Raw genomic sequence first — 15,741 nt, 5'->3', positions numbered from 1 at the left:
CTGGGAGTCCTATCTTCCGATGGTATACCGACATATCTCTGGTTGTACTGATCCATTTAGTTTTCATGGCAAGAATACTGGGGTGGGTTGCCATTACCTTCCCCAGGGATTGTACTTGGTCTGACCTCTCTGCCATGATCTTCCTGTCTTGGGTGTCCCTTCATGGTTTAGCTCATGGCATCATCGAGGTGCCCAAGCTCCAGCACCCCGTCAAGGTAACGATCCTGGTTTACTCATGAATTTTAACTGGTTAACCAAATCCCCATGTTAAGTCTATGAGACGCAAAAGAATTAATAGTCCCTCCAGGCACTATATCAAGCAGATATTGACAGGTCTGTAGCCGCGGGTTATTATCTGAATTAGCAAGTAATAAAGTTTTCACATCGAAAGTGGGAGAGCACTAATTGTTTATAGAAAGTAGGAAATGAGATATGAGAGAAAGAAGAAGGAAAAAAGGAAAAAGAAAAAATATATATATGGTAAAAAGACAAAAAAAGATAGAAATAATAATAATAATAAAATAAAAAATGTTGACTTCCATCTAACTTTAACTGGTTCATCATAGATTTGTTTCAATTTTTGAAAGGATGTCATATTGAGGAGGGAGTAAGCCTGTTTACTGCTACTCCTCGGGACTCTACCAACGTTTTGATTCTAGGATATCACTCCTCTTTCAATTCAAATTTAACTTTTTTATTATTTTTTTCAGAATGGGGGTTTGATGAAGGAGGCATATCTCAACAGTGGCTAATTTTATGCCTCCTGCTTCTATATTGTGCTGTCCTACTTGGCTTTCCCTCTCTTGCTTATTTCCTGGTTGCTGTTCTTGGGTGGAATGTTCCATTGGCTCCTGTTTTGGGGGGTGGAGCTTGGGACTCCCCTTTAGGTTTGGATGAGATGGTTCAGCCTGGGAGCTAATCTCTAGAGGCCTTTTTCCCTCCATTTGGCATTCCAGAGAAAAACCTCTTAGAGATAGGTCTTAGAATTTGGTCTGGGTTCTTTGACCTGGCAAATTCAAACAGGCAACATAAATCACGTACTTACCATATAGTCATTATAGATAGTACTTACCTTAGGTGCTTACCTCACAGCTTATGTATTTACCACTTAAGTCATTATAGATAGAGCTTATAGTTTACCTCAGACTCATAGATAGCAAAGCTGGTACTTACTTCATAGCCTTATGTACTTACCATTATAGATAGAGCTTATAGTTTACCTCAGAGTCATTATAGATAGTACTTATAGTTTCTTCATAGTTAGAACTTATAGTCTCCTCATAGTTTAGGTACTTACCTCACATACTTACCTTATAGTTCACCATAGCTTATGTACTAACCAAGAGCATAGCTAATAGTTTACCTCAGAGTCATAGATAGTGCTTATCATAGCCTTGTACATACCCTATAGTCCTTACCTTATAGTTTCCTCATAGCTCGTGTGCTTATCCTTTATAGCCTTTATAGCCTTTATTCTCTATCCATATAGTTTTATTTCTGTATAATTTCAGCGATTTTACCTCATATTATTTCTAATACAATAAAAGGACTGTTTCCTGTGTTCAATAAACATATTTTTGGTTATCTTTAACCATCTTCAAGAGTGTTTACTTTGGGATTTGAGGTATAATTAAAGTGTAAACCGAACGCCGCTTGGGTAGCCAGACCTAGAGATAGCCATTTCCCCCAGCGTGCCTTCACAGTGATTTATGTACCTTTGTGGCCCAGCCACTTTTGATTTGCCTATAGAAAGTATAGTGCCCGCTCCTTTGAGTGTGTGAGAGAAAGAAAAGCACTGTTTCCACAGTGATATAAGTATCCTGTTTGGCCCTGCCATTTTAGGATTACTTATTGAAAGATAGATATTGAGCTCTCTCCCTGCTGTGTGCATGTGAGCGTGTGAGGGAGAGAAAAGAGCAGGTTTTTCTAAGTGTAAAGATCTGTTCGTCTTTTTAAAACCATTATAGGCTTTCTCCCTGTTTAGGGGTTTGAGAAAGTTAATAGTCAGAGCTCCCAACTGCTATTTGACTTGTAGAGGCGTTTTGGCGCCAAAAGGGGGTTTGCTGCTTGGCAGCCATTTTGTGTTGGTCCTTTTAAGCTTCCCTCACAGAAGTGAAGCAGAGGGTTGGCAGCCATTTTGTTTCCACCTTTTCTATGTAGTTTTCTTGGGGATGTGTGCTTTGGTTAAAAGGAGCGGGGAATAGTTTGTTTTGTGTTTGTTTTGCCTTTTGCCTGAGGAAAGGAGTTAATACTCATTACCGATTCCATATTTTGTGATTTCACTGATAGATTAGGTGGTGTTTGTAGGCTGTGTGCATGGTCTCGTCACAGTCCTCTTCCCACACAGAGTTGAGCAGTGATCTATCATAATGGATAAGCTTTCTGAGGGAATCGCAAGCAGACATTCACATAGCACCCGCTCCCATAGAGAAAAGCACCCATCAGAAAAGATCCTGAAACTGTTGTTGGAAAGGGAAAGCTGTTTAATTATAGAGGCTGAAAGAGCTTGGAGGCAATTGGAAAATGTCATGCGTACTTTGTCAACCACCGATGACCTTGTGAAAACAGCAGTTTATAAAGACGAGCTCCTTGATACTTTTTCTGATTGGAAAGCCATAATAGATGAACAACAACAAGTTCTTAAAGACATTAATAATGATGAGGCCAAAGCAAGGCTTCGAGCTTTATTATTTGACTCACAAAATAAAGAAAGTGGACTTAATGCTGTGCTTGAAGCCTCTCGGTCTTGGCTTCAAGAATTTCAGTTGCGTGAGGTTTACTTTACATTGTCCCCGCCTCAGAGTTCTCAAGTCATTCAGGGATTTCACCCTGAGCGGCCACAGAGCACCAAAAGTTCTATCACACACCGGTCGAATATGTCATCTGCCAGAATGGTCGCATTCTGTTCGTGGCAGTGATGGTACTTCATATCATAGTAAGGCTCCTTCTAGAGCAGCTCAGCATTTAGAAGAGTTGAGGAGAAATCTCAAAGCTCAGATTCTCCAGGCAGAAGCCGAAGCTGCTATGGCCAAAATTGAGGCAGAGCGAGTCAAGCAACAAGCCCAAATCCGGGCACAACAAGCCGAAATGAAAGTCCAGATGTTGGCTCTTCAAAGGGAAAGAGACATATTACAAAAGAACAAAGAAGCAGCTAAGCTAGCCGTTAGGGCAAAGATTCTGGCAAAAGCTTTTCAGGATGAACTAATTCCTGAGAATGTTAGGTTGCTGCCTCAGAAGGACATCGACTCCAAGATGTCTCTTCTCCTTCTTACTAACAAAAATGTCATTCCCAAGGAGCAACACTCTATTGAGGGCAACACCATTGAAGTTTTGCCTAATACCTAATACCTAAATGCCTAATTAACAAACCTGTGCCTCAGCTAGATAATTGGCTGCCATTAACATCAGTTGGCATCAAAGAGGAAAGTCCTTTAAAAGGGCAGAAGCCCACAGCGGGGAGCCAGTCTTTCCCCACCTGTACTCCTGCTGTTAAAACGTTCATGCCTGCACTGTCGCCAACAATGTAAGAGGAAAACATAGTGAGGCAGCTGAAAAATGAAGGAGTCACAGTGGACAGGGCAGTAGCCAGAAAAAAATTTCGGGAGGGGTTTTGAAAATTTCGAGGGGGGTTGAACCCCTAGCACACACCTCTCCCCGCTACAAACCTGTCAATATCTGCTTGAAATAGTGCCTGGAGGGACTCTTAATGTTTTACGTCTCATAGACTTAGCATGGGGATTTGGTTAACCAGTTAAAATTCATGAGTAAACCAGGTTTTTTTTATAACCTGAAAAATTTCGGGGAGGGGGGGGTTGAAACCCCTAAAACCGCCCCCTCGCTACAGGCCTGACAGTGGATGTTGGGGATGCACTAGGTGAAATTGAAACTGATAAAGCAGTGGTTACCATGGAGTCAACTGATGGTGACATATTAGCTAAAGTCATGGCACAGGAAGGCAGTGAAAGCATGAGTTTGGGTACACCAACTGGCTTGCTGGTAGAGGAGGGGCAGGAATGGAAACGGGTAGAAATACCAAGTGTCATTGGTGAGGCAGCCTCATTTTCGGGACCACTGGCTACAACTCCTGTCCCCACCCCGTTATCTTCAGTAGCCTCGCTACATAAAGCAGAGCAGCATCCTGAAAAACTGCAGTTTCGCTCAAGTCCTGCTGCCAGCGACATTTTGGAGTCCCATGGACTTGATGTAAGCAGTTGTACGCCCTCAGATCCTCGAGGGATTTTCTCTAAAGAGGATGCCCTTTCGCTTTTAGAGCAGATACAGAAAGGAAAGCCCTTGGAAGGAAAACCAGTGGTGTCTTCTCTTCCTTCACAACAAATTGAAGTGCCTTTAATGCCATCACCTGATGGAAAACCAGTTTCTGCTGAGCATTCTCCAGCTCCACCAGTTTCTGTGCCAGGACTGCCTCCTTCCACGGGCACATTCACTGAGGTCCCTACTAGCAACATTGGAAGAGTTATTGCTAAGAGATTAACAGAATCAAAATCTTCTGTCTCTCATGCATATGCAACTGCTGAATGTGACCTTGGTGCAGTTCTGAAACTAAGGCAGGAGCTGGCAAAAGAGAGGATGGTCTCTGACTCTGGATCAAAGATGCAAGGTGTTTCCTTGAAGGATGTTCCAGCTGGACTCGCACCCGGAACCACCTGCAAGCCATATACATCTAGAGCAGCCATAGCAGCGGTTAAGCATCATAGAGTCAAGCTTGAGCAAGAAGCTCATGTAGATTTTGCTATGGCCAAGTCCAAAGTGGCCCCTGTGCAAACACCACCTAGATTGGAGCTGCATGCAACCCTGCTCACAGCTCAGCTGCTGGTTCCTGCAATGCTCCAGCCTGCCAACTCTCCACTCCAGAAAGACATTGTCGTGCCTGTTCCAGAGGGAGATTACATCAGCCAGAGGAAGCGGGTGCGAGGTCTGGCCTGAGAGTTCTGGAGGCCCTGGAGGGCCAGGGACCTGGGTCATCTCCGGAGGAAAGGTTTGGCACCACTCCCGGGAGGACATCTAGGTGGAGTGCAGTTTCGTTTTAAAGGACCAAAGTGCTTCCAAGAACTCTTGACTCCCCTTTAGGTTGAGAAACGCTGCTTCTAGGTCCACCAGGGCTACTGAAGGGTCTACCTCCACTGGAAGCCGATCCTAGACTTGCACTGGAGGACTTCAAAGTGCCAGGAGAAGTCTTCCCTTTAGGAATCCCTAGCAACTCCAACATGACTTTAAGGTCATTTTCTGGCATAAGTTGGCAGTAGAGCTGTGTTTGAGAACCTACATAATTTCATAAAATACTCAAACAATCAAATTCACAAAAGTTAAATCCAGAAATGCAGAGGGCCAACCGAATATTCTTAATATTAACTAGTCATTAGATTTCCCATTGTTGTCTTACTTTTATTCTGTCCCTTAGTATGGACATTTCAGGGGCACAAGCCATATCATATAATTCAACAACAGCTGGGTTTACTGACCTTACAATGACCAAATCTGGATTTTCCAAAACTAGATATTATCAAGTTGAATAGAAACTCAATAATATTGACCAAAATATACGCTCCGAAATATTGAGCTGAAGACACACTCGACAAAAGGCGCTGGGACCTCACTGCTCTAAGAGCCTCAAGGGGAGTTGCTCCACTCAAGAGATGACTGGAAACAACTGTCAGGGTCCTAGTCAGTTGAGGCAACCTCCAACTTACAACACAGTGATGTCATCAATGGATATTCTAGAGTCATGGTTGATATGGTTACTGGACTCTATTTATCTCCCCAGTCCCTTTACACATACACACTACACACTGTCCTAGTCAACAGCAGTTTGAATATCCCTTTTATGCAAAGTCTGGGACCAGAAGTGTTTTGGATTTCAGATTTATTTATTTATTTTGAATGACTGCATAAACATGAGATATCTCGGAAATTGCACCCAAGTCTAAACAGAAAACTCATATATGTTTCACATGTACCTTATATAGCCTTGAAGGCAATTTTTACACAATATCTTTAATAATTTTGAGTATGTAACAAAGTTTGTGAACAATGATCCATCAGAAAACAAATGTGTCAGTATCTCAGCCACCTATGTAGGCAATTTTGGATTTGGGAGTCTTTTGGATTTGGGAATTCTGGATAAGGGATCCACCTGTATCTATTTATTAGTATTGTTCGTATTGTTTTTTAATGGTGATTACTCCGGAACAGAGCTTGGAAGCCATTAAACTCTGTAGGTGAAGTTTTACTGAAAGCTAAAACTAAAGAGCTCGAATATGTATTACAGATACAGTAAATGTACTGATGAGCAATCCTGAAGTTGGATGAAATAAGAGCCACTTTATGTGACCTAATCACTATTTAAGATTTTAAACTGGATAACGTACTAGACGGGGAAGCAACTGTTCAGGGTATTAGATACGTACCTGTGACAAACATCCCCAGTCTCCCCTGGGTCAACATTCCTGACCCCAAAGATAATCCAGTCTTATGGTTTGCTTACTCCGAATGGTCATATTTTGGAAGGCAAACCCCACAAGCCCGATGAAAAAGAGTAGCCTCGTGTTCCTTTCCATGTCTTTACTCTGTCACATCTTGGGATGCTTGATGTGTGACATGATGTTATGGCTGTGAGTTTCTCTGCCTCGGCCGCATTTCACTGGGAGCATCTGTCAAGAGAGAGGGAAATCAACAACAACAACAATTTATTGATTAGCCAGTTGGCCTTATCAAGCACAGACAAAACAAACATGAAATACAACATACATCTGGTACACTTAAAATAAAATTAAAATATACAGGTATTTGCCAGTTTGGTGCCAATGTAGCTTAGCTATAGATGTATGCATCAACTATCCTCATCTCCCCTACACTGTACCCCAATCTGATCTATGTACTCCGATCTCTTTTTAGCAGTTTTAAGAAAATACAGGGCCACTTTTGTTGTCACAATGGGGTTATAACCATCCAATAAAAATGTAGTTTTGGCTGCTATGTCCCAGCTTGTTTTATTACAAATAAAAGGCCATAAGTATTGTTTCCTTTCTTTTTCGTATAAGTTACAATTATGCAAAGTGTGGTTCAAATTTTCGACTTCAGGGGCGCCACAAATACATAATCTTTCTTCATATGGGATGTGGTTGAATCTGCCATATCTCTCCATGGACTCCCTTTGTTCGAATCTTGCCCTGGTGAACGCGATTCTTAAGTGTCTCGGCATGTCTGCTTTTAGGTATAACGCCCGCTGGAAATTACGTTTAAAACGTCCTAACCACTTCAGAGATCCTGTGTTTGACAGGATGGCTATGTCTTTCTGGGCTTCAATATCTAGGAACCTTTGGGTTACTGTCCTTCTTTCAGCCTCCCTATTCTGGCCTAAGGAAGTAATTTGTAATCCACAGATGTGAAGATACCTAGTTAGTTGTTCTGCCCATGAATCTTTGGCCATTAGATTGTTCTAAGAAGCACAATTTTGGGAGTCTGTTATTTTCGAGATTTTTTATTTTAGCCCAGTAATTAAAGGCCCTGATTTTGGCAAGTCCTTCAATAGAATATATTTCTAACTCTGCTCTTACTGCAGCAGCGGTGGTCTTAGTGTCAACGCCAAGGATCTGTCTTAAGAATTTTGATTGTGTTTGCTCCAATATTGGTAATCTGGTTAGGCCCCAGATTTCTGCTCCATATAATATTATGAGGAGGATTTTTGCTTTATAAACTTTGATTATTGGAGTTAAGGAGCCAGGATATCTGTGGGTTAGCAATCTTGCCAGTGTGTTGGAGCGTGCCCTAGTTTTGATCGCGCAAGATTGGGAGTGTGCCAGCCAAGAGCCAGTCTCTGAGTATACTAAGCCTAGGTATGTAAAAGAGCTCACCTGTTCTATGCGCTCTGCATCTAGAACCCATTTGTGTCTAGATGGGTGCTTTCCGAACACCATGATTTTTGACTTGGATTTGTTTATTGTCAGCTCGTTTTTGTGGGCGTAGGTGTTAAGTTTAATCAATAATCTTCGTAATCCTATTTGAGTTCTAGACATCAAAACCATATCATCCGCATATAGAAGGGTATTTATGTTACCTATTTTAGGCATGTGGACCTCGGGGCTGCTGAGGTGCTCTGGCAGGTCATTGATATAAAGGTTGAAAAGTAAAGGGGCCAATAAACATCCTTGTCTTACACCTTTACAAGAATCTATTTTCTTTCTTAAGGCACCGCTGATTCCCATTCTAACCTGGATATGGTTGTTAGAGAATAAACTTTTGACCAGGAGTAGTAGTCTACGGTCTATTCCATGTACTGTTAATTTTTGCCATAGGAGCTCTCTGTTGATACTGTCAAAGGCTGCTTTTAAGTCAATGAAAGCAACATAAAGTCTGCTCTTTCTTTTTAGATGTTTATATATTAGGTGGTTTATGTGACACCCCTGACTACGAGAGCACTGGAAACCAACACACCGAGGCCAATAAACAATCTAATATCTTTATTGAAGAATTGAAGAATTAAAATAAAAACAAGCAGAAGATAAAGTTCATCACTAGACCTTTTAGGAAAGGTCAATTATAGTCCAATAATATGTTGTCCAATGTCTAATATTAGAGTTTAAAGTTTGTAATCCAAAACCGAAACGCACTCAAACTTCCAAGCAGTTTGAGTGGGGAAACGTCCAAGTCTTTTACTAGAGTTCAAAAGCAAGTCCAAGGCAAGGAATTGAAGACAAGGCTGGAATCACGACACAACAAGGCAAGGCTGGAATCACGGCAAGGCAAGGCAAGGAAACACGGCTAGGCAAGGCACAGCTAGGCTGGAAGGTAGTGGATCCAAACGCGGTCCACACTTGGCTGGAAGCGAAGTTATTCCTTCAACTGACACGTTGACTCTGCGCTCGCTAGCCAGCGCACAGAACTTTTAAGGAACTTCAAATCTTTCCACAGAGCAGGTGTCCAAATGGTCTTTTCCCAAGGGAAAAGAGCTAAAACAACATCTTTAACCAGATGCGATCCTCCCTGAGAACTCTCAGGGGAAAACAGGTTAATCGCGCGCTCCTTCTTCTGCCAGCTTTCTCAGACCTACTCGTTTCCCAAAACATCCGTCTATCAAAGGGAGGGGAACTGGTGGGAGAAGGCTCCATTTCAAGGGCCTTTTTAATGAGCTGTGGACTAGAATTGTCAATAGGGAACATCTGGAAAGGGGCCGAATCTTGCTGAATCGTTACAAACCCCATTTCCTCGTCACTTTGGTCCACAATGGAGGCAGGATCACGGCCCAAGGGTTCAGGGGACATCACAGTTTATGACAAAACAGTTATCCATGGTGGATCTTCCTGATCTGAAGCCGGTTTGTTCTTCTGGCAGGATTTTATTTTCATATTCCCAAAGTTCTAATTTAGAAAGAAGTACTTTAGAATAGATTTTGGCCACTATATCTATTAGGCTGATAGGTCTATAGTTTTTTGGATCTTTTTTACACCCTTTTTTGTAAATAGGGATAATTATTGCCAATTTCCAACCTGTAGGAATATTGGCAGTGTTATTTATGTGATTACATAGACCTGCTATTAAGGGGGCCCACCAGTCAGGGTTGGATTTAAATAACTCTGGTGGTAAAAAGTCTTCTCCGGGGGCTTTATTGTTGTTAAGGCTTTTGATTATACTCTTTATTTCCTGTGCAGTAGTCGGGGTCCAGTCTGGCAGACTCTCAGGGCTTTCTATACTAGGAGTAATATATTTCTTTGGAAGGGGCGAAGGGGCAAACAGTTCTGAGTAGTAGTTCTCCCAATTTGCTTCAGGAATAGGGGCATCAAATGCATATTTCCTTTCTTTAAGAATTCCAGCTACTGAGTTCCAGAAGAGGACTGTGTTCCTCCCTTTAGCTGCGAGTTCTAACTCGTTCCAGATGGATATTGAATGGTTTTTCTTTTTCACTCTAATGGTTTGCTTATATATCCTTCTCAGTTCTAACATATTGTTATGTTCAGTCTTAGACTGAGACCCCTGCACCTTTCTCATTAGGCTTTTAAGTCTTTTCCTAATGGATTGGCAATCAGTATCAAACCAGACCGCTCTATTTCTTTTGGTAATTAATGGGGTAGAGTTCTCAGTTAAATGGTTTTTTAGTTGGTCACACAATGTCCACAATGTGAGAATGTGGCTTCTATATCTCTCCATCTTTGGCATTTTAGGGTTTCAAAACAAAGTAAGAATCAGCCAACAACATTCTCTGTCAGCAATGAACACAAAGCCAGCTTTCTCAAATATCCTTCTATAAAATCCTTCCTTTTATTGCAACAGGAAGCTTCCTATTACCCTCCTTTTTCTGCTACTTGAGAATCCCTATCTTCCTGCCATGCATTGCCAGGGAATCCTGTACCGCTCTGGCGGGAAGGTAACAGCGTCCCATGCAGTCATGCCGGCCACATGACCTTGGGCAATGCCAGCTCTTCGGCTTAGACATGGAGATGAGCACCAACCCCCAGAGTCGGACACGAATAGACTTGATGTCAGGGGGAAACCTTTACCTTTACTAATAGGAAAAGTAGAAAGCAGTTTAATGCTGTATTTGTTCTCCCTTACTACCTTTCTCCCCTCATTTCACAAATCCAGTCTGCAATATAGTTATTGCTTATTACAGAGAGAGAGAGAGAAACCTGAAACAGTTATGACATACAAAAGCATATTGTGGGGAAAGTTTCTCTTTTAAATACCAGGCATGTCATTTCTTTTCAATCTGTGCACATTAGATGTAATTTTCCAAATACCCCCACCAGAGGCTGATAGAGAACCAAGGAATGGTTTGAGTTCCTTTCCTAGTTGGTGGATGATCTTCAGCCCAGGAGAGATTTTGACTCAAAGGAAGAGGAGCAGAGTTTCCCTCCAATCCCAAACATCTATCCTGCCCTCTTTCAAAGTCCTCCCCGCAAACCACAGGAGCACAGTTTGCACACTGGGAAGTGTGGGAGGCATGCAGGCCGTGCTTTGGGTGGGTGAGTGGTCCCTCTGCTGCCTCCGCCCGAAGCCCAGGAGGAGTGGGGAGGAGGCCAGGGCATCCCTGGCACTGCAGAGCCCACGTTGGCTTGCTCCTTGTGTCTTGGGCAGCGGATGTGGAAGCTGGCCTTCTGTGCTCCAGGGAAGGAGAAGGCAGGCCTGGGAGACGGATACAGCCTGCGCTTGGTGGGGCCACAATCCCTCTGAAGAGGCAGCTTTGCTGGCTGAGGGTCCTCCTTCCAGGCCTAAACAGCTAACCAAATGTCACTAAATATAATAGTGTTCTATTGGAATGGATATCTGCAAAGGCCAAGCCGTTGTCAATTCCCACAATATGGAAAGCATTGAAAAATATATTGTGAAGGAGGCAGTGTAAGGTGAATTGGTGCACAGTCCCCATAACACGCTTGGATTTAGATGGTAGGGAGTTGATGAGTTGCACAGTGGCCATGCTGTCGCATCAAAAATGGACTGCAGAATTGCTAAATCCACTTGTCCAAATTCTCACAGCTACTAGCATTTCTTGCTCCCAAAAGGATAATCCATTGAAGCTCTGAAGGATGTCCTGTCACCTGGATATTATGATGCAATTATGACATCCCACATATAGCATCACATGGCCCATGCAAAAAGGCCCTACTTGGTGTGATAACTCTGTATGCTGAAGTTGAAGTGGCCAATTAATTCCTGGAACTCTCAAAAGTTAATGGATAAGATGTAAAGTATTGTTTCTATAAGCCACTGTCTTCTACTAAAAAGAAAGGAACATTTCCAGGCACTACACGAAGTAGGAAGTAAGCATTTCTCTTCTCTATGCTAGCTACTTTCTAGCAACAGTTGGTAATTATAACAACTGCAATAAAGGGGTGTTTGAAAAAGAACTCCCTAGTTTTAAGCTAAAACATATTAAAACTAGGGAGTTCTTTTTCAAACACTCTGTATTTAGCTATTAACCAATCGTGCTAGAAAAGATAGACTACAGTGACATCTGGTGCTTTACTGGATTTTTACAGTTCATAATGATATCAGTAGTTCTCAACCTGTGGGTCCCCAAGTGTTTTGGCCTACAACTCCCAGAAATTCCGGCCAGTTTACCAGCTGTTAGGATTTCTGCAAGTTGAAGGCCAAAACATCTGGGGACCTACAGGTTGAGAACCACTGTTATAAAGGCAGATTGCTGCTTCTAACAGGCAAAGTTCTGGGCTGTTCCACACAGCCCTATAAGCCAGAATATCAAGGCAGAAAATCCCAGAAAAAGTCCATTAGCTCTCTGTGGGGCTTAATAACAGTTGTTTCTAGTATTCCATTTAATTTCAAATAAGAGATTTAGATAATTCACGTTTCAAGTGCAGAAGTTGAATGCCAATGGGATATTAATTAGCCAACATCTAAGAGTGAATCTCAAGGAACAATCTTCTGTAAAATATATTCTTCTTTAAAATATAATAGCAATTAGATGTTCCTTTTGCTGGGAGTGACAGCTGTCATACTGGGATGGGTGTTTTTCTAACCCTGACTCCTCTGTGTTTGCCGAGACAAAATAGTGTCTTGGCAGGATATCTGATGCAGAACTGAGGTTTCATACTTTTCCTGAACTGGAAAAATTACACCAAGGGTCCAAAATAACTCAGAACTGTTTATTATACACAGGTGTTGTCAATCAAGCCCAAACCTCACCTGTATTCACAGTTGTCCATGTTGGGTCTGTGCTCCAAGTTTAGTCCACATCCAACGTTGGCTGGGTTCAGTGGTCTCTGGATGCAGGTGAACTACAACTCCCAAAAATTCAGGTCATTTCCCCCAAACCCCTGCAGTATGTTCAGTTGGCTATAGGGTTTCTCTGTGTCTAGTTTGGTCCCAGTCCATTGTGGGTGGACTGGGACCAAACTAGATCAATTCCCAGGTCATTTCCCAGGTCAATTCCCCGCACACCTCTCCAGTATATTTAGTTGGCCGGGGGGCTTCTCTGTGCAAAGTTTAGTCCAGATCGGTCATTCGTAGGGGTCACAGTGTTCTGTTGAAGTCAGATCCAAAGTAGGGGAACGGACTGCAGACCCCTTCATCAGTGGTCCGTCCTTGGTCAAGAAGGCAGAATGGGGTTGGACTGGGGGGGGGGGGGCAGTTAAAGGAGCAACTGGAGGCCACCCCCTCCCCTCTCTGCCTTTTCCTGAGAGGATCATTTCCACAAATTTGGTAAACATATCATTTTAAACCTGAGAATCATAGAATCTTAGAAACATAGAGTTAGAAGAGACCTCATGGGCCATCCAGTTCAACCTCCTGCCAAGAAGCAGGAAAATTGCAATCAAAGCACCCCCGGCAGATGGCCATCCAGCCTTTGCTTAAAAGCCTCCAAAGAAGGAGCCTCCACCAAACTCCAAATGCCATCACATTACAGAATTGGCCATTTTCCCCATCTACATCTGGATCATTCCCCAAAAATCCACTTCCCAACCAGCTCCTGAAAGGTATGAAAAGAAAGCTGTTCCCAATGCTTTAGATGCGGAAAGAATGCTACACTTGAACCTGACCTAATGTGATGAACACTGTGGGTTACCACTTTTAAAGTGAAGGACTCAATGGAATTTAGTAAATGTGATGACGTGGTGTGAGATTTTTAAAAGAATCCTCAACCAAAACCCTATAATTTGCATACAGTTAGCCATATTTCAGAATAATTTATGATGCCTCTACAAAAATCAACCAAAACTAGTTTGAAGCCAGTTAGAGCATGAGAGGTGAATGTGAACAGAACCATTGGTAAGACCAATCTGCTAGGTCCCAGCCTATTAATGGTAACTTTTATTGAGTTAAACTCAGGGAAAAAATGGCCGAATAGATGACATTTCCAGTCACAGCAGCTGTGTACTTTCTTTCTTTTAACAAATGGCTTTTTGCTTTGTTTTACAACAAATACCTCAAAACTTCTGTACTGAAACTAAATGTACATATCACAATGGGAAAAAAACATTCTATTCATCCCATCAAGGGACAGTAATTGCTTTTTGAATAACAGAGAGGTCATTGGGACCGGAAACCTAATTTACAATTCAGGTGTTGTTGTTGAAGTGATCCTATGTACACTGTAAACATTATATCAAAATTTCAAAATAAAGTTACATTTGATTGTTGGCAGGATTATTCCCAGACTAGAACATGCTTTAAGTAAAGATATACTGTACTGTCTCATCTATGATGAGCACAATTTGGAACATAAACATAAAAGCTTTCTCAAACGGCCATATACTGCATTTTCGTCTTGTATACAATGCTGTTATTTCCAGACCAGTCAATTTCTAGCTCTGTTTCTTTGGAATTGTAAGCTGGCTTCTTTCATAAGCAAAAGTCATTCCAAACATCCAGAATGAAAAAATTTCTCAGGAGAATTTGGGGATGTGGGAGTGTGGAGTTACTTTAGTAAGAGAGGAGGAATTCTTCTTATTCTCAGAGGTGCTATGGAGCTACCAGTACATTTCTATTTTTGTTACCTCTGAGAGAACTCCAGTATGACGATGATAATGTAGTCTGTGCTCATTCAGAAAAAGACCTAACAAGCCACTCTAAACACTTTTGCAGAAGCTTATGAAAAGCTTGGCCTCTCACTGAACATCGAGAAAACCAAAGTGCTCTATCAGTAGGCATCAACCAATCCCTCTTTTTTATCGCGTCAGAAGCAAATTGAGAACATACTGCAATTTGCTTCTGGTGTGAGAGAATCGGCCGTCTATAAAGATTTTACCCAGGGAACGCCTGGATGAGGAAGATAGAAAGTAGCCTAACGTGGTACCAACACAGACAGATAGCGGAGAGTTACGTAAAAGATAAAAAATTCGACTTTATGGGTCGGGAAACCGTGTGGGACATAATAATGTCTAGAGAAAACAAAACCATCAAGATTTTATATCAAAAACTACTCGAGTGGAATACAGAATCTGAAGGGGTAAAAGACACTATGACTAGATGGGCACAGGATGTGGGACACCCAATTCAATTTGAAGATTGGGAGAAATTGTGGAAAACTAAAATGAAATATTCTAGTTCACTCAAATTAAGGGAGAATTGGTATAAAATGTTTTTCCGATGGTACCTAACCCCCCAGAAATTATCTAAATTTTACAAAAACCAGAAAAAAGAATGTTGGAAATGCAATAATAAAACAGGGACTTTTTTTACATGTATGGTGGGAATGTAAAGAGGTCAAAGGTTTCTGGAAAATGATACATAATTATGCAAAAGGAATCTTAGATAAGAATTTTGATTTTAAACCTGAATATTATTTGTTAAATATTACCGACTTTCACTTAGAAAGAAATGAAGATATATTATTCTTTCACATAACAGCAGCTGCTCGAGCTTTAATAGCTCAAAGATGGCGTTCGAAAGATACCCCATCGGAAGACGCATGGATCACCAAATTAAGGGAATACATGGACATGGATACGATGACCTTTTTACTGCAAGATTATACCAAAAAACAAAAGACGGACTGGTCACCAGTAAAAAAATTTTACAAGGGAAACATCAGATTAATTTTGAATAGTTGGTCAGAGCAAAGATAGACATGCGTCAGACTGAGAATGTGCGGGGATATGGGCAAGGAAAATTTATAGCATAATGTAAATGAATTACTGCCCCTGTGGAATCGACTGGAAGTTATTGGTGTGTTTTTTGTTTTTCCCCCCTTTTTTTCCTTTTTTTTTTTTGCTGTCTGCTGGCTGTGTGTAATAATTATTTTTATTTTTATTTTATTTTATTTTTTCTTCT

The 15,741-nt window shown here is 41.6% G+C and overlaps 1 protein-coding gene and 1 long non-coding RNA gene across 2 annotated transcripts; both read left to right on the top strand.

The window, feature by feature from the left end:
- Positions 1–3,837: 3,837 nt before the first annotated feature.
- LOC134293464 (pyruvate dehydrogenase protein X component, mitochondrial-like) lies at positions 3,838–4,944 on the top strand (the record flags this gene model as incomplete). The annotated part of the gene is made up of 1 exon (XM_062961105.1): positions 3,838–4,944. A coding segment is annotated over one exon (1,107 nt), but the record flags the coding sequence as incomplete, so codon positions are not given.
- Positions 4,945–11,302: 6,358 nt separating this feature from the next.
- LOC134293824 (uncharacterized) lies at positions 11,303–15,623 on the top strand. The gene is made up of 2 exons (XR_010000787.1): positions 11,303–11,771; positions 15,319–15,623. It is a non-coding gene; the product is annotated as an uncharacterized LOC134293824 (long non-coding RNA).
- The last annotated feature ends 118 nt before the right edge of the window (positions 15,624–15,741 follow it).

This window comes from Anolis carolinensis, chromosome 1, assembly GCF_035594765.1.
Source record: "Anolis carolinensis isolate JA03-04 chromosome 1, rAnoCar3.1.pri, whole genome shotgun sequence".
Taxonomy (NCBI): domain Eukaryota; kingdom Metazoa; phylum Chordata; class Lepidosauria; order Squamata; family Dactyloidae; genus Anolis; species Anolis carolinensis.
This window is presented reverse-complemented; position numbering and strand designations above follow the sequence as displayed.